We start from the raw sequence: 19,790 nt of genomic DNA, 5'->3' as shown, positions 1-19,790 counted from the left end.
ATGCAAGCCTGGTTGAATAATTAACTCCGACTTTGAACTTAAAAAATATAAAATATAAGATTCAAGTGAAATAAAATGTATGTACAATGTAAAAATGTATTTCTGAGTCCGCGGTTTTCTGGGCTGGGGCCCCTTTCGGTCGGGGGCCCGTGGCATTTTGCCACCCACGCCACCCTATAGTTACGCCACTGGCTTTTTGAATCACTCTAATTGGATGAACTATTCCCTCAAATACTGTATTTTTTGCACTTTTTGCTCTCCGAATCCGGAAGACCTACCATCTCAAAAATGTATTCACTCAATCAATACTAATTGAATGTTTTTGAATCATTCAAATCGGATGTGCTATGCTCTCATTGCTCTTTTTGCTTCTTATCTTTGAAACGGCTGGATCTGCCTTTTCCAAAAACTAATCAGAATGTTTCCCCGTCAATACGAATGTTTTCTTAATCATTCAGATCGGTCGATACGTGCTCTCGACGACAAATTCTGGACGAAAAATTGTATCCAAGTATACATACATGCATATATAAACATACAAGCATACACATGCATACATTTATTTTTTCTATTGTTTGCTAGAGCGTTTATCCACCTACAACTTTTCACTTTTATATTTTTATTCTATTTATATTTTATACATTTCTGTACTTGCTAATTTACAACTAAATTCTTTATTCTACTTTTTTCTGTTAAATATTATTTTCTACAATTTTATTCTAATTCGAATTAAATGCATTTGTATGTCAGCACCAGGATTACAACTGAGTATTTCTAGTGTGTGAGTCGGGTGTGCTATTGATTGAGCTATTCTCGCCACATAAGGGAAGTTAATAAAGTATTAACTTGCAGTTTTAATCGTCCAAAAATCGAAATTGAAAATTTTAGCATATCTTCATGTTTTGAAGATTTCTGAACATTTTGGCATACCTCAGAAAAAATGGATATGTGTGTATGTAAATATATGGATATAATTTGAGATCGTAAAAAAATCGGATTTTAATTTTAATTTTAGCTGAAGTTCTAAAGCTCACTTACATATTTATTTATTTATTTATTGAATAAAATTAATTTATTGAATTGAATAAAATTAATTTATTGAATTGAATTTATTGATTTATTTATGAAAGTTGCCGTATTTATAATAATCTATTTAAAAACATTTTATATTCCTAGAACATTTCATTACGGTATGGGAAGTTCAAAGAATTTGCCTTAAGGCACAATGCCATACACCACTACTTAAATTATTTTGTTAGCACTGACTGTAGACTTTAGTTTTCTACTTCATCCAGTTACTAAAATAAATCTTCTTCGAACAAAAAGCGAAACCGATTTAATAAATTATTCAATGAACTAATATTTCTTTAGTCCATTATCTCCTTATTACTTTCACAAAACAGAACTTTATTTCCTTATTACTTTTACAAATATAATACTCTCATTAATCAATTTTATATCAACGCGCCTGGAATATTTTTTTCTTTCTTTATTTCGTCTTTTTTCTCATGTTTTTGTTTCGTCACGTATCCTTGCAGGAGGCGCGTGTCCTCTCCCGCGTGGAGGACTAAAATATATTCATGAGGAGACATATTTAACAGGGATATAAAAATAATCTATTAAATTATGCTAGCATGTTTATAATATAAAGTCAATGTTATAAAACATTCAATATGAGCAGATAAAGTTACATAATTGGATTTTATTACTAATTATTTATTATTAATAATAATAAAAAATATTGATTTTTTTTAAAATATACGACTTATATTTAAAAATATACGAAGGGAACATACACATACAGGGGACCTTCGAGCCGAAACGCTTTAATAGTATCACATCCTGAAATGTCCTGAAAAAATTTAGCATCAAAAATATCTCAAGTTGTGTGGAAATTATGAGCTTTTTGTGCAATCTAGACCTTTAGTGAAATCGTGACCATTTTTCGTTTATGGTGCTTAATTTTTATTTATTTTGTTTATTTAAACTTTGGAATCGTAACCGTGATTAACATTTCTAGGACCACAGTTTATCTAATCGGTACATTCATAAGGTGTCCCAGAACTTAACGTCAATGAGGTGATACTATTTACCTTAACAGCTCTGGCCAAATTTAAAACAAAAATTCTCACGTTATTTGAAAACTATGAGCTTTTTAAGTATAACCTAGAACTTTGGTAAAATTATGACCATTTTTTGGTTATAGTGATTAATTTTTATCAATTTTGTTAATTTAGAGTTTAGATCGTAAATGTGGATAACTTTTCTATGACCACATTAAAAAACAATAACGCAATTACCCCAAGTTTTCAAGAATTAAAACTTTTTATTGAACTATGAATTTAAAATTTTTAAAATCGGTTGTCTTTAAGAGGCCCCTCTTCAAAAAAATTCACTAAACTGTGTTGCATCAAAAGTTGTTACATTTACTCAAGATTGCAAAATATTAAAATACTTGATAATTTTATTATTAAAAAAAACGAGTATAAACGTCTGTTTATATATAAATTGTTTTTAGATTTTTTGCTATATTTTTATATTTTTTATTTATATGTATATCTAGATTTATTTTATTTATTTTTGTTTTTAATATTTGTTTTTTTTTGTTACAGGTAAATATCAAAGTCACTTCTTTTCTTGATGGTCTTCACTAGTGGTATGAATTTATTCAAAATATTTTATAAATATTCTAAAAATTGTAGTATAAATAGTAATAAAAACGTTATTATTAATAAAATAAATTATTATAATCAAACGATTATACTTTTGCTGCAGATATCTTCATAAAAAATATAAAAAAACTTTTTGGGATGTTTCTTGTAGATTAGTATATAGGGAAATAAAAACTTCATGAATGAACAATTATTTTCTTTGCCAGTGGTTCATAGTTTTAAAATTAGAAAACGCATTTAGAATTTTGTTATTTTTGTTTATAAAAACTTTAAAGAAAACAATTTTGGAGTAAAATATTATTGTTTAAAAACTGGTAGAAAAACCATTTTAGATAAAATTCTATCCTATTCTCCATTTTCTTAATATTTTCGAGTTTTTGATTTTGTAGAATAATTATTCTTTAATAGTATATTACTTTTGGCTATAAATTTTGTAAGAAGTTTAAGAAAATCAGTTTTAGAAAAGATCATATTCTATTTTTCACTTTTGAAGATATTTGGAATAGTCGTTTTCTAGAAAAATTACTTTAGTAAAATTGTTTTAGAAAAAATGTATCTATGCATTTATAAAATATTAAAAAAATAAGTTTTTAAAAAATGTGTGGTAGTATATATATAGATAAATATACCTTCTTACCAATGGGCAAATCCAACCGTATATATCAGCAATAAACGTACGAAATCAATCACCTGTGATTTTGTAGTGTTTTGACAAAAGGAAATATATTTTCCAATTTTTCTCAAGCGTGCTATTGGGCTTCTAAAATGTGATTTATTCCTTAGTAGTATTGTATAAGAAAGATAACGGGCTAGTGAACCTTTTAGATTATGTGTTGATGCTAAATCAGGCGTTTAGAAGTAGATGTGGGTCATGAGCTTTGATTTTGTGTAAAAATAAAATACTTTATTAAATTATTAAAAGTATTATTTATAAATCTATACTATTTTTATTCATAAACATACTTCTTCTATTGTTACTTTAATGATTTATACTCCTTTAACAAGAAGAACTTCAGGTTTACTCGTTAGGCTTGATGAATCTTGGTGATAACTTTGATTGTAAAAGGAATTTCTTTAATAATGTAGGATAGGTCTATAGTGGCTAAATTATAAAAAATTAAAGCTGTAAATTTTGGATGTTTATTATCTGAATTTATATTTTGATTCATCTATTTCACAGTTTATTTTTTCAAAGCGATGATAACAAAGAGCTGAAAAAATTCCAAACTAATAAATTTGAGATATTCAAATTTTTAAAATTCTTTCAATTTCTTGTAATTTTTCTGACTTGAGTTAACATTAGTCTACATTCTTTATTTCGCAAAATCATACACTATTGATTTCAACGTGCAATAGTCACCATTTTCTCAGAATTGATCTAATTGAGTGTTTCTTTTTATCTCATCCAGTATACTTATTTTGTTGGCCACCTTTTTTGTACTGCCGCAATTTGTCAGTACTTTTTTCATACAACGATCAGAACTGTATGTTTTTTTAACTTTGTTTGCTGACTTACGTTACTAATAGCTATTTTTTATGAGGGCAATCTCAGTCTTGAAGCTCTGTTCTTTGTATAGTTGTCAGTACATTTTAGATGCATTTTTGCTTCATAACTACCTAACTAAAATCGCCACATACTTTTTTAATGATATAATGCATATTTTCTATCTATTCTGTAGTGTCTTACTCTTCTCAATGTTTTTAAGAGATTGTTCAAAATTATTGTTAACAAACTAAGCAAAAAGTTTGACACATCTTATTTAGATACTAGTTTGTGCAATTATGCGAATGTATTGAAATAAATTCACGGTGGAATTAAAAAATAAAATATTTTATTTGTCTTACTGCATTTATAGAATGTTTCGTACATTGGGAGACTATTAGAATAGTAGAAAATCAATAATAACAAATAATTTAAAAAATAAAGTAATGTTAAAAGTAAATGGGGCCTAACACCCTACCTTGAGGTTCGTTCAATAACAAATTATAACACTGAATCTTTTGTTTACGAGTTGGCTTAAAATTTGTTGGTTTTACTTCGTGATATTTTATGAATGTTTAACTTGAACTCTATTAAGTTTTTCTTTAAACCTAATCATACTTTTTAAATTTCATAACACTATATATAGAGGTCAATACCACGCTTATACCAATCCCATATATTTTTCTATTTTTGCATTATTTTTAGAAAAGTACATTTCCACAGACTAAGTGTCTTCACAATTTCTATGTTTGCACTAATAACAAAAACCTAATTGAACCAAAAGAGAGCAATTTAAATAAATTGTTTGCCATTTTTAGTCTGCAAAAACGTATTACATAGACGCAAATGTGTTGTTTGCTACGAAATATGTGTTTGGAAGAAAATTACTTGCAATTCTGAAATCATACAACTTTTCTCAGAGACTAGACACTGGGGTTGGGAAATAATTTCATTATCCGTTGACAATTTTATTTATAATCTTGATATTTATATCTAATTTATTTCGTTTATACTTCTCGACGCAGAAATTTTTAAGAATTATTGTCAGAAACGTTTATCGACCTCAGGAAAATTACAGACAATAACAAATGTACATTTCCATGTTTTGCATATGCATGTATGCAGTTTGCAAATTTATGCATATCCTTATTATATTAATGGTGTTAATTAACATTTTTACTTCTATCTTTTGCCATCAGCAGAGAGACGGAGTGCATACGAGTGTTTATCATGAAGAACATTAAACCTTTTAATTAAATATAACAACTGGATTTTATAACTCGGTAATAGAAAATTTACATCTTCTTAAGGTATTAATTTTATAATGAAGTAAGATATATTAAGAGTTGTATTCATTCGTAATTCGACCTCAAGGTGTAAATAGGAATGAAAATTTTATAGCCAAAAATGCGTAATTTTGTTGAATTTTGCAATAGATTGAGATCTTATAAAATATTGCAATTTTTGTTGCTCAAATTTAACCATCGTTACAAGAATAATTTGAATATGCTGGGGTATTATGATTATGATACCACATAAAAGCAAACATTTGGTAAAAAAAATATATTCAGGTCTCTGATTTTATTTTACTTTTGTAGATTTATTTACTTAAAATTAAAGTCTTACTATGTCTAAAAAGTATAATCGTTTATCATAGTTTTGTAATTTGATTATATTAATTGAATGAATGAATGAATTCAAATCACGAAGAATCGAATTCTTTTTAGGATTAAGTATAATAAAATATGTATATAAGCCGCCATTTTATTTGTACTTCTGAAGGATTTAAAAAGATTAGAATCATGAGCATTTATTAATCTCTACATTTATCTATTCCTATATAAAATTTCTACTTCACATTTTATAGCATTAATTTTTTTAAGAATTTGTACACATGTTCAAAATTTAATTTTCACATGTTCAATTTTCTTATAAAATATTATACATAAAAGCGCATTTTATAGAGAATTGCCACTTTTTGAAGCCTATTTTAAAATCATAATTGACATAATTGTCATGGGTGACATGATGCTTGTTATATTGCACTGAGATCATAGATGTAGGTGTAAGTGGCATTTTGTCTTAAGACAAGTTGCTTGAACTTTGTGATATGTGTAAACAATCGGCATAATCAATTAACATGGTATAGGTGAAATTTAACTATTTATTTGGAATATACAGTTTTCGCTTTTCAGCAAAAACTAATAAATGCGATTTTCAATTGATATATTTCTAAGATATTTATACATTAATTATAGTGCACAAACACACACTTGTATGTCCTAAAAGTGCGGCTATTATTCCAAAAGTTAATGATTTTTTGGAACCGGTCCAGCCGTTTTTGAGAAAACGCTGATGAGAGGTTTCAGTTTTTTTTTCAAATGTGGTCTCAAATGATTCAGGATCATTAAAAATTAGAAAATCACTCATATTCACTCGTTGCACAATCCTAAAGACTAGAAAAAAAGTTATGGTCAGATAATTTAATTTAACCATAAAAAATTACAACCATTAAAAACATTAAACCATTAAAACTGCATCAAATAGTACATACCCACTGTGGTAACTACTATATATAAATATATTTTATTGATGCCAATTGTCAACTAATGTTAAATAACTAATGTTTTGGTTGTTATAAAAAAAGAAATGAACAAATAGATTCAGAATGACTTAAAACGTCGAGAAAACATAAACTTGACTAGTGTGATTTTTTGAAAAAATATAAACTTCAGGAAGATTTAAAAATGGTCTTTTTGGCATATTTTTAGTAATATCTCGAACAAATGTTGACGTAAAAAGTTAAACATTGGTTTATCAAAATTTGTCAGAAAGTCCTTCAAAGTGACAATTATAAACCGTTTAAAATATCAGAGTGGTTCCTATGTAATACGACAGTGCACCCATATCCCCATATCCATGTTTCATGTCATATTACCCTCATAATAGCTGGACGCACGTACCGTTCTATTTACAATCAGCCAGAAACGCATTTTTCCCTTAATTGGAGATTTTGCTCTATTGTTAAAATTCTGTAATACACACACAATTCTGTAATAAATAAAGCTTTGTTAAACGTATTCTTTTTGATGTTTTTGATATTTCGTGCACTGGATTTGTTTCATTACTCCATATATAATATATCCGAACATTAATCCACATGCCGGTACACATAACTGCTCGATATACATAAACAATACATGCAGTCATAACATAAATCACATCAATATTCATATTTACATAGCTACATGTATTTACATATATGTATATACGTATATATACATTATATGTACATGTATGTCGAGTATGTTGTATGTATATCGAGTACATAGGAAATTGGTGTCCAGTCGCGCGGAGTTATAAATTTAAACGTAGGAACTAACGTATACATGTGAACATACGAACACAGCTGTAGCTTATTTTAGTGGGAGCTCTAGTGTACTTTTTAGTTTCTAACAATAATTAAATTGGTTCAACAAATAATTAAAATATTTATTTATTTTTTTCTAATATATCGACGTTACAGGAATATGGGGTGTCCATTTTCAGGAAACATAATAGGTAAATTAAAAAAGAATTTATTATGTTTAAAGTTTATTGTGTTTTTTATTACCGCGATATATATCATCATCAAAAGTTTCATTATCATGATCAAAAAATACTTTTCAACAATAAATTATGGTCCCAAATCCTTGTCAACTTTTCAATAATAAATTTTGCTTTTCAACGAAGATCTTAGATCTTTCAATCAGTTTTTAAATTTTTAAAATTTGCGAAGGACTTTTCTGCTAATTATAAAGAAATTTTCTGCTTATACACGTTTTTGTTAATTATAAAGAAAGGGTTTGGCCGATTGTTGCGCAAAAGTGATAAACGCGAATCTTCATCAAGTTACATCCAATGACTTTTAAATTTTTGAAATCGAGTTGAGAAAATTTCGACGAAAGGAAAACAAAATGAGGTTACATACACACACATAATTTTCCCAATCTTGGTCTCAAACAAATGACTTGAAACGTCGAGGAAACATCAAGTTTGCAAGCCGTATTTTCTGGCGAAAACTTTCGGAAAAATACTAATTGGCTTTCCGTATACTAATACTTTCTGTAAGTTATAATTGCTAAAAATCGAGAATGAAAATTTTTGCATATCTTTTTGTATCAAGACCTCCTGAACTTTCTGCCATGCCTTAGAAAAAATGGATGTTTGTATATGTGTGTGTGTATTTTTGGATACAATATTTCAACCACGGAAGGCACGGATCAATCGATTAAAAAACAGTCGATCCATATTGACTGGGAAACGTGCTGGTTAGCTTTTGGCAAAGGCAGGTTCAGCCGTTTCGAAGATGCGGAGCAAAAAGTGGGATAATCTGATCAAAATGATTCAATCAATACATACGCTTATTATATTGCGCTTCGGACTGTTTTAAACGCTTTGGTTCAAATAAAATTAAAAATATTATTTTTTTATTTTTTTTTTTCATTTTTTTCTTCAATTTTATGTTCCATAGTTAAATTTAGAAAAAAACATTTGTAATTACTAAATTATTGCGAACAAAAATTGATATATTTGGACAAATCTATGTGAGAAATATGGGATAAGGTCCGCTAATGCACGAAGAAATAAGAGATAAGGTCCTTTAATTCTAACAATAAGTACTTGTTAACGTTTTACTTCTAACTCTGGTCTAATTACATATTTTACTACTTTCATACAGGATAGCAGCGATAAACCCTAATCCTTCATTAACTATTTCAAATTATAAAATAATCCATCTTATTGTCATGCATCATGTCCCTAAATATATCATCCTACAATTAATCTCTATTTCTATGAAACTCGGGTCACCTGTACTCTGTTTTAATTCCACGTACAATGCAATACCTGATTGGTTGATAAATGTAATAGCCACTGATTGGATCCAAAATTGTAATGGGATGTCGCCAAAATCCACCAAACGGACCAATCAGAAAAATAATACTAAACTATAAAATCTATGGAGATAAGTAATATTTCAATGTTCAAAGTAGTAATATCTAGAACTTGATCTGAGTAACAAGTCTAAAATCAACATTCAAACAAGTAACATTAACTCTACTTTATATAAACGTATTATTATATCTAAATTAACAATAATTAAAACTACTTATCTTCCCAATTTAATTGGTCTGTTATAGCCTTTATCTAAATATATCTGGTCTTTCGAAAATATAAAAAAGTGAACATTTTCAATAAGGTTCGGCAGCATCTCGGTGGATCACGAACTATACATCATTTTATGTGTCATAACAGTACGCTTGAATAGATTTTGATTACATATATTTTATCTAAATATATATTATCGACGTGATTTAATTTATAAGAGTTTATATTTTATCTATAAAGTACGAATAATAAAAGTTATAGTATTAATAACTCTATTCATTGATCAATTTTTGTTGAATGATTATTTTTATTCCCCGAATGTTCAATTGCGGTACGGGAAATTCTAGCAATGTGTCTTGCATTACTCGATTAAAATTTAATTTATGTATTATAAAAATTATTTGAAGTCGTCTTGGAGCTACTTTGTGCCCTTTGTAATATATAAAAATAAATAAAATTAAAGTTGCACTTATCATCTGACCATTAACCACCTCACTACGTATTCACATAGAATGCATGCGCCGTGCTCCAGGCCTTTAAATGCATTCACACATATTGCTCGCACACATAAACAAAAATTCACGTACATTCACATGTATTCACATATTATGTTCACACTAATTCCGCTTGCGCGTGTGTGTGTTTATAGTAAACATCTCACGCTCGACGGATCACACATGCACACGCACACGTGCACGTGCACGTTAGTTATATCACACGTTTGTGTGACGTTGGGGATATCATCGCGTGGACACATAAGGCTGGCCATCATATGAGCGATATTACTCATGTATAACGCTCTTATATAAAGGAGGCTGGGATTGGATTGGATATTGTCAATCGAAACTAGTGGTGTATGACATAGTGGTGTCTTAGGCTTTAACATATTCATTTTTTAACGATTTAGCAATTTGTATAATTGTTAAATAAATGTTGTCATCATCGAAATCGTCGACAAAAATTTGTATCCGCACGCACACACACATACATCCATTTTTTATGAGATATGCCAAAATGTTCAGAAATCTTGGAAACGAAAATGTATAAAAAATATTTTAGATTTTTTTTGTGTTTACTATAACTTATAAATAAGTGTTATATGCATACAACAAATCAATTCTATATCTGTTATTATCAATTTGGAGCATTTTGAAAAAATATATAATTTGAAAGTTCCTTTTTTATTTTCTTAGAAATTTCAATCTGTCTTGACGAAAGACATTGAGTAATTAATTGGATAAATAACATAGAATTTTAGAGGAAATTCATAGAAATTAAGGATTACCCAGTGGTTCACCTTTTATTAATGTACTAAATTATGTCTAAATTAGGTTTTGGTATTTGCAAGTTTCTGAATTTATTATTGGTCTATTATAATATATATTACTATAAATGGCAAATCGCTATAAAAATGGCTATTATATATTACCCAATATGGCAAATATATCTTCAAGCTAGGAAGGCTGGTACTAATCCTAATTGTTCTAAAAATATTATTTTTAAAATATGTATTCATTGCGAAGTACAGAAGCTTGAAGAAATTTGCACGAGTATATGAGCAAAAATCTGATAAAAATTTGATATTTTTTTAAATATCTACGCCAATTCTATTATGAAACATCAGCAAATTTTTGGTAGTTTTTACAAATGTGTCATAAGTAAAATTCCAATCCAGTGATGTGTCATTAGGGTATGATGGTTAAAATATTAATGGTTTAAAGGTGAAGTTAATTTTTTTACCCGAAAATCCTGCCACTTAGTCAAATTGTTGTACCAAAAATGGCTGTACCGGTTTTAAACATTTTAAAACCATTTGATATAACTCGATATGGACTTACACCGACTAGTTTTGTACGACTATCAGCAGAGCCTTTTCTTTAAAATTAGCAGAGACGTACAATTCTGATACGAAATATCCTTAACCGATTTTGAAAATTTAAGTTTTTAGTTCGAAAGATATCAGTTGGGAATCTTGCTGACTAATTCTTGGTGAAGAGCAGCCGTATCGATTCTTCTTAATTAATTATTGAACATTTTTGCTGAAAATTTGTATAATAAAAGAGTTCACAGTCCTAACGAACTTTTTAAAATACTCTGGGTCTACGAAAAGTGGTTTAAGTATAGAACTCCATCAAAGTTTGGGATACTGGGTTATATCAAAATTTTATAATAATAATTTTAAATGTTGCTATATCGAAATTTTTATTGATTAAGTCGATTATTTTATTATTAATTATTTACATATAACAGGAAATTTTTGCACTTTGTTTTAAGGAAAAATGTCGATTAAATCCAGTTTTTATTTTTGAATTGTCTTTGTCAGATTAGAAAAAGTAGATATTAGAACATAGAAATTTTGAATGTATTGCAAGTTTTGAAATATTTTTAAAATTATTTTTTCTTCAATAATTTATATATTTTATAACAACCTAATTAATTTGTGTATTTAATATTTCTTCAGAATCAATCAAGCTAATTTTAATGCAGTATTGAAAATTTATTATTTTTTATTATTATTATACCGTAGTTATAGTATAATAGTTAGTAGTTATGTCTGCACAATGATTCATATCTTTATAGAGGTTTAAACTAAATGACCTGATGCTTATTTAAAAAAAATATTTAGTGTAATTTTTTATCAAAAAACACTCACAATTTAATAAATTCTTTCGGCGAAAATATAATATGATGCTACGCATTCGCACCAAATGAAGAGCATTACCCATCATCCAGTCTACTCTATCATATGTATAGTGTATAGCTATTATATATACATATATACAAATATATATATATATATATATATATATATATATATATTGTGTTTGTATATTAACTGCCCTTAGGATATTTTCACGCATAGGTGGTTCCTAAATAAACACGTTTATCCTTAGGGTGAACTCACAAATAATATTGATGAAAATTGTCTATTTTCTTAGTTATCAGCAGACGATTCTTGATAATTACTACATGTTATATTATTTTAGCGCCAAATCACTGACAAATCTTGGTAATATTATTGTGAGACGCTTATTGATCTGTTCAAATAATAAAATCAGTCCAATCTTTGTACGTAAAAAACAAAGTGCTTTTTTTATCTGGACTTGGGACAAACAGAATAAGGAAGATATCCCTCGAGTTGCAAGAGACGTGCCAATTCGAAATAAAAAAATATATGTAAACTATATTTTTACCTTTACATCAACCCTATGCATGTTTTATTTGCGTCCGAATGGCATATAAAATTGAAAAAGGAGCATATAATGTTGCTAATAAAAAATGCATCAAGCAGAAACGTAAAAAATTGCGAGTAATGCGAAAGATGATAAAACTAGATACTTTTGTGATATATAAACACTTGCAGGCCTTTTTACGGTGACGATAATAAAGTTTTACTTGCTTTTTGTATATTAACGAGTTTGAACATACGCAAAGAGACATTACTAATTTAATTGCTAATTTAATTTTTTACTAAAACTATGAAATTTATAAAAACCATTGTACTTGTTCCAAAGAATCTGATAATGTATGTATTGATTTTTATAATAAAGTTATGAAGACAGCCTGAAATAGTGATGTCTGATGGCAATGACAGTCAATGAAATAGTAACAAATGATCATTTGTCTAAATTTGATTAATGCGATTTTCTGTCATCTAAAGTAAATTATAATATATCACCTAATTTTCAATAAATATTATTATTTACTACAGTTTGCATATGAGTAAATAATAATGTTTGTTAAAATTCAAATCAGTTTCCGCTGTTTCATATTGCAGGTTATTGAAAAAAAAAAAAAATCATTTATTTTTTAAGGTCACATAATAATTTATTTTAATATTTTGGATAGTTAATATTTTTTAGGTTATTTTTCTGAAAAAAAGTTTATAGTTTTTTTTTAGTAAATATTAATATTTATTATAGTTATATAGTTATCGTCAATAATAGAGAAACGTAGTAACTAGATTATATACTTTGCATTATACACATTATATACATTGCATTATACACATGATAGCATATATTTTAATATAATCGAATTTAATATAATCTGTAATTTTTGAATATCTTTACGTTTGAAAACCTTTGAACATTTTGGCACACCTTAGAAACAATGAATATATGTGTGTGTATGTGTGTAGTTTGTATGTATGTGCGGATACAATTTTTCGCCGACGTTTTCGAGTGCACGGATCAACCGATTTGAATCATTCAAAAAACATTCGATTCCTATTGATGGGGAGATGTGCTGATTAGTTTTTGGCAAAGGCATTTTTATCTGTTTTGAAGATACGGGGCATACAGTGACATTTGTCATTTTTGACAAATCAGTATTTGAGAGAACGGAGCATCTGATTTGGATGCCTAATAAAAGATTGTTTCAACACATATATTGATGGAATGAAAAATTGATTAAACCTTTGGGAAAGCAGTTTCAGCGATTTTGATGATCCATTAAAGAAAAGTCAAAAAATACCATCATATAATTTTATAGAGAATTTAATAATGAGAACAAACTTTGTATTTGATCCCACCAAATTTTTTTTTATTAAAAAAGCCGATTTTTCAACATTTCAAAAATGATTCAAATATCGCTAAAAATCTAATTTTAAAGCCTTTTAAAAATGTTAAATTACTGTATGGGAAGTTCTAGTCATTTGTCTTGAAACACGATATCACGCACTACTAGTTTATTATTAAAATTCAAATTATTATTTTCAACTTTGCTATGATGGATTAATCGTGATAATAACTAATTGATAATTTGTAGCCTATATTGATCGAAAATTGGTCATACTAAACGGCAAGTCGCTGTAAGAGAAGTCATTTTATCCGGATTTTTATAAGGTATATAATACACATAAATTTGGTAATGGATTAATATACGGTTGGTCAATATAGGCGGATTCATTATATACGGATTAGACTGTATATATATATATATACATATGTATATATGTATGGTGCATACATAACAACATCGTATGTATTTCAAGTATGTATGCGAGTCGTGCATTCTTCGAGGTGAACGCACGCGGTCAAGGCCGCGCACTGCGCGTGCGACAGAGACAGCCCGTGTCTGTCCGAACTGCCTGCCAGTCGAATGCGTCAGATCGGCGCAACCTTTTAGTTCTTCTCCATTCCCTAGGATGAACACATATCGAGGTTAGGGTCATTATTTGACCCATATGAATATGATATGAAACTCAGCTATCTGAGCAATGTCATGTTTCTACATAATGCAGTAGGAAGAGAAATTAAAAAAATCTAATATGATAATTATTTACCCTTACCGGTCTCTAGCTTTTCAGACGTAATTTTCACTAGGTCGTAGCTGGGTTCGGTAATATTTATCGAAATCTCTTTTAATAAAATATTATAATCTTTTTTACATATATCATACTTATTTTTTAACCACTTTCACAATTTTCCTAGCTATCATTCTTATCGAAAATGTTAATATTTTCTTACTTAAATAAAGATTGGTTTGATCGTTATCAGCTTCCAGGTGACTTTCGACCGCAGCGTCAAAGTATTGTTGTCACGCAACAAGTGATTTCCGAAAAGGATTAAAATTCTTGAAAGGTTATTAGGCTGGAATAAGCTTGCACTATTTGAATAATATAAGATAAGATAGTTAAAAGATGTCGTAGGAATCGCAATTCTGAACATATTTATGTTGTCACATACTTGATATTGGTTAGGGAGTCTTTATGAATCCACGATGCATAAACTAAGCGATTACCATTTTTTACTTGTGTTGCAAGTTTATTTTGGCGATAAATATTTTTCATCTGAGAAATATTGCTAAAATGGAATGATTGACATTTTTCTGAATGGATATTAGGATTTTTGTTAGGGATGTAAGAACATTTTAAAACCGTGATTGATCCAAATAGAACAATTCAAAGTAGGTAAATAAAGTCCTGAAATTCATATAAAAATAATATTTTTTTTACCCTCCCCAACCATTATTTGTATGGTACACTTATATTTGGCACTTTGAAGAAATTATTTGATCTTACCTAGATATCTTATCTACGCATTTGAAATGTATGTTATCTAAGAACCCTATACATTTAAATTAAAAATAACTAATACAAAATATTGTTGAAGAACAATTTGTTTTTATTTCGGCAAATATGTGTAATTCAAACCTAATTATTCACAGCGAAAATGATCTGATTAGTTAAAAAGTGTAAGAATAAAACAAAGATCATGGGGGCATCTTCAATTAATCAATAATTATTATATTGTGCTTAACTCCACGATCATTACTTGTTATTTTTTGGAGATTATTTTATTAAAATATGTTACAAAAGCCTTCATAATTTGCAAATTTACTTTATAAATATTATAAGCACCGAAATTCAATGAATGTAGCCTGGGTTCCAAATTACCTATATTATATACATATTCAAAATTCAAGGCATTCCAATAGCTTAATTAATTGTAATTTTGTTTAATTGTAAATTAATTGTAATGTAGGATTGCGTCATTATAAGTTAGCAACGAAGAAATTATGCACAAAGTAATTAATTCGATATGAACTTGATGATCTTTTGTTTTAAGTCATTATTTACAAATTAGTGTGAAAAAGAATCGTTCAATTCACAAATTAGTATGTAAATATAATCGATACTTATCAAATTTATTCTTTTAAAACATATGACTTTTGATTATTTGGATTGTGAATCACCATCTTCAAAAATGAGTACTATTTTGCATTCAACTACAGGGTCCGGCACTCGAAGTGTAACCAATTGAAAGAGCCATAAATTCAGTTTGGAAAATCAATTTTACTCGATTCAAAGTACAAAATGTGTAAAAATAATACAAAATTTAAGAACAATTCTCTTTTGCCCGACATGACCATTTTTTGCTTTGCCTATGGCCTTTGGACGGTCCAAAAACAAATCGCATTTGGCCGAGCGTGATTTGCAGGTATTTTTCCCACGGGCGGACAACGGCTTTTTTTAGCGCCTTGAGACTGATGTGCCCCTTAGTTTGGACCTTGATCTCCGAAATGGCCCAAAGAGAATAATCCATATGATTTGCGTCTGGTGAATTCGAGAGCCATTGTGCGGACGTTTTGAAGTTCGGAAAGCTGTTTTTCAGCCATTCTTGGTTCACTCGAGCTTCATGAGACGGTGCCGAGTCCTGTTGAAACGTCCATAGTCTGCCACCAAAATGTTTGTCTGCCCATGGTTTCAAAACAACCTTCAGAATACTTTCCCGATAAAATTGCACATTTACCTCGACGCCAGGCTCGATGAAAACGATTGGAGACCGCCTATCTGCGGTTACAGCGGGCCAAACCATATTCTGTGGCATGTGTTGCCTCCTGGTGGTCAGTCGGTGGCTCAAATTCTTGTCTGAACCTTCAGTCAAGTAAACCCTATCGTTTTGAGAGTTTAAGAATTGCTTAATTGTGAAAATTTTCTCGTCGAAAAACACAATGTTCGGAAATTTATCACGTTCGGCCAGGCGAAGCAACTCCTTAGCTCTCTGAAGTCTCACTTGCTACTGCTTCGGCATAAGATCATGTGCCTTTTGGATCTTATAAGGCTTGACCTTGAGATTATTTTTCAGTATGCGGCGGATGCTACGGTCAGATATGTTAAGTTCTTCTGCCATTTAATTGGCACTTCGTCGGGGATTTTGCTCGAGTCGCTTTCTCACTTTTTCGACCATCTCATGTGACGTTGCAGTCTTTGGTGACCACCTTCATGACGTTTTGCGATGCTACCAGTTTCATTGTAACGAGTTATGGTGCGATAAACGAAAACTTTATTCATTTTAAGGTGTTTGAGTCCTCGAACAATCGCTGGTTGTGATTTTCCAGCTAAATATAATGTAATCACTTTGTTACGTTTGAAATCCATTACTGATTTCTTTTTTTCGCGTTCACTGTCGACTAAATACTTTTGTGTGCTCATAAACAATACACCAAACTATCATTTAGCAAACTTACTGATAGTTGGTACTCGTGCATCAGCTACGCGAGCGGTTTAAAGTTGGTTACACTTCGAGTGCCGGACCCTGTAATAGATTTTTTTAATGATAGGTTTTTTCTTAAGGCACTGAGAACATAACAAATGATAAAATACTTCTTCATCCGAATGTTTTGTTTATAGATATTAATTCAAAATTATATTTGAGTTAATGGGATGTTGGTTGTGTAGAAATAAAAATAATATAATTATTAAATAATATTAATATTTCAACTTTTAGTCCACCTTCTCGTAGTGAAACATTGGCCGTTAAGTCATCGTTTGTCATAATTTATTAAAATTGATGGTAAAGATGATTAAATCATTTATTGATGACAACAATCGAATGACAAAAGCAGCCAAATGTGCGCTTGTTGGTAAAAATGTCTGTATGAACTGTGGAAGTCTGAGTAGTAGGTACATCACTGACACTTTAATTATTATTTTTTATGAAATAGTATGATATAACCAGATTCATTTCTTCAAAAATAGGCCCAATATTTGTCACAGGGATATAAGTTGTCGAATTTGTATTCTAATTGAATTGTCCAATTTTTATTAAACTTAGCACAAATAGTGCACTAATTGTTTTCTGGCTATACAATTCGGTAGTCCACATAGTTTTCCCTAGTAATGCGACTGAAACCTTTTCGGTTGGTGACCCCTGGGTTAGACAAAGACCTGATTATAGTAAGCAAAGGACAGCAACGGCAAGTCAGTAGGGTAGTCCTACGCCCTATGACAAAGACAACATCATCACAATGGAAAAAGACAGCAATACAGGATAGAGATTATTCGATATCTCGACATCGAGATGGATTGATTGTACGTGATGTTTTGGCATTTTTTGGGGAAAACGATTTTTTGTACTTGGCGATAAGGGGATTATGAACAGATTTTCTTCTTTAATTTAGTTTATTTGTTATAGCTGACACTATGATGGGTATTTAGATATTTATCTATAGGAAGAAGTAAAGGTCGAGCCAAACTTGATAATAAGACGGGTATACGTATAACCATGAGTAGTTTGGATCAAATTAATTTTGATTTATCTTGAGTTAATTTGGTAGGTGGAGCTTATACTAAAATAAAGTAACAAGAACGAAATAAATCAATTAATGACTTTAACTTTGTTTAGCAGTTTTGGGTGTATCTAGGTAATGCCTCCGCATACTCTACTTAAATTTCTAGAAATGGAACGAATTATTTTATATTACGCTGAAAAAGGTAAGGCATATTAACCAGTTAACTATGGCGCTTGTATAAACTTAGATTAAAAAACAATAAATATAAACACAAAAAAAGGTTTAACCTTTTCCACTCGGATGCCGCCGCTCCGGCAGCAAAATACAAATCGATTTCGGAATTCGCGAGTGTAATGAGAAAATGATTTTTATTGTCAGAAATATGTAATACAACACAACATAATCATTTAAACAAAGCTTATGATGTAATATAACAATATATAAAAAAACATAATTTTTTAAACAAAATTAACAATAGATCTTTGTGAAATCTTTTTTTTCTTGTATTGAGTTTTTCTTTACCTTTCTCTTTCGTATTTTGTTCGACAAGAACAAGACCTACAACCACATGTCACAACCGTACCCAACGCACACTTTTGAAAACAAATAATCTTTATGATTGATTTTCTACTCAAAAAACTAGTTGCTACTAATATCTAACTTACAGCAAAATAACAAACAAAGACATCTATATGTATACAAGTAAAAGTTATTATTAAAAGAAATCCACCAAATTTAGTTTTGACTCTTTAAAAGCAATGTGGAAACTCAATGCAATAATGCAATAATGGAAATGCAATAATGGAAACTTGTTCGAAAAGACATACTTTTCTTTAGACGCTATCTCAAAAGTCTTCCCTATTACAAATAATATTTCTGTAATGGGTACAAATTGAGTTGTGATAGTGACAAATATTCCTATTTTCTATTTCTATTTCAATATTTACATAAAATTTTGAGTATTTAGCAATACTGTATACTTTCTTACCACAACTCTATTTTTTTAAATCGATTGTTTTATTCATAAATTTTTATAAGTTGTGTTGTGTACATATTTTTTCTATTTAATAAATGTTTCGCTACGATATTATATTATTATTTTGACATTCATATTGCTAAATCATATTTTTTTGTTATTCTTGACATTTGCAGCTGGTGTTTTTAATGTGAAAAGTTTTCAGTTAAGATTTATCTGATCTACAAAAATATTGCCCATTGTGTTAAGACCATTTAGAGACCGTGGATGGCCTTGTTAATGTTTGACGGAAATGCATCGTCATATGACCATATAAAATATATCTACATGGACAAATCAACTTCTATAATAAAATCAACAACTATCTCACATACAGGGTGTCCCAGAACTTAACGTGAAAAAAATTAGAAAAAATAATTATCGTTGTTTGGAAATTATGAGCTTTTAAGTGCAATCTAGAGCTTTGATGATATTATCACTATTTTTTGGTTAT

The 19,790-nt window shown here is 29.2% G+C and overlaps 1 protein-coding gene across 1 annotated transcript in view; it reads right to left on the bottom strand.

Moving 5' to 3' along the window:
* Window positions 1-17,188, bottom strand: part of LOC113386791 — a 59,530-nt gene extending 42,342 nt beyond the window's left edge. The window contains exon 1 of the mRNA XM_026624549.1: window positions 16,986-17,188. Coding sequence (XP_026480334.1) covers window positions 16,986-17,188 — 203 coding nt within the window. The remainder of the gene's footprint in view (window positions 1-16,985) is intronic.
* Window positions 17,189-19,790: the final 2,602 nt, after the last annotated feature.

The sequence above is a fragment of the Ctenocephalides felis genome, unplaced genomic scaffold, assembly GCF_003426905.1.
Source record: "Ctenocephalides felis isolate EL2017-DRISC unplaced genomic scaffold, ASM342690v1 CF-g0.4_SCAFFOLD_00845, whole genome shotgun sequence".
In the NCBI taxonomy this organism is placed as follows: domain Eukaryota; kingdom Metazoa; phylum Arthropoda; class Insecta; order Siphonaptera; family Pulicidae; genus Ctenocephalides; species Ctenocephalides felis.
This window is presented reverse-complemented; position numbering and strand designations above follow the sequence as displayed.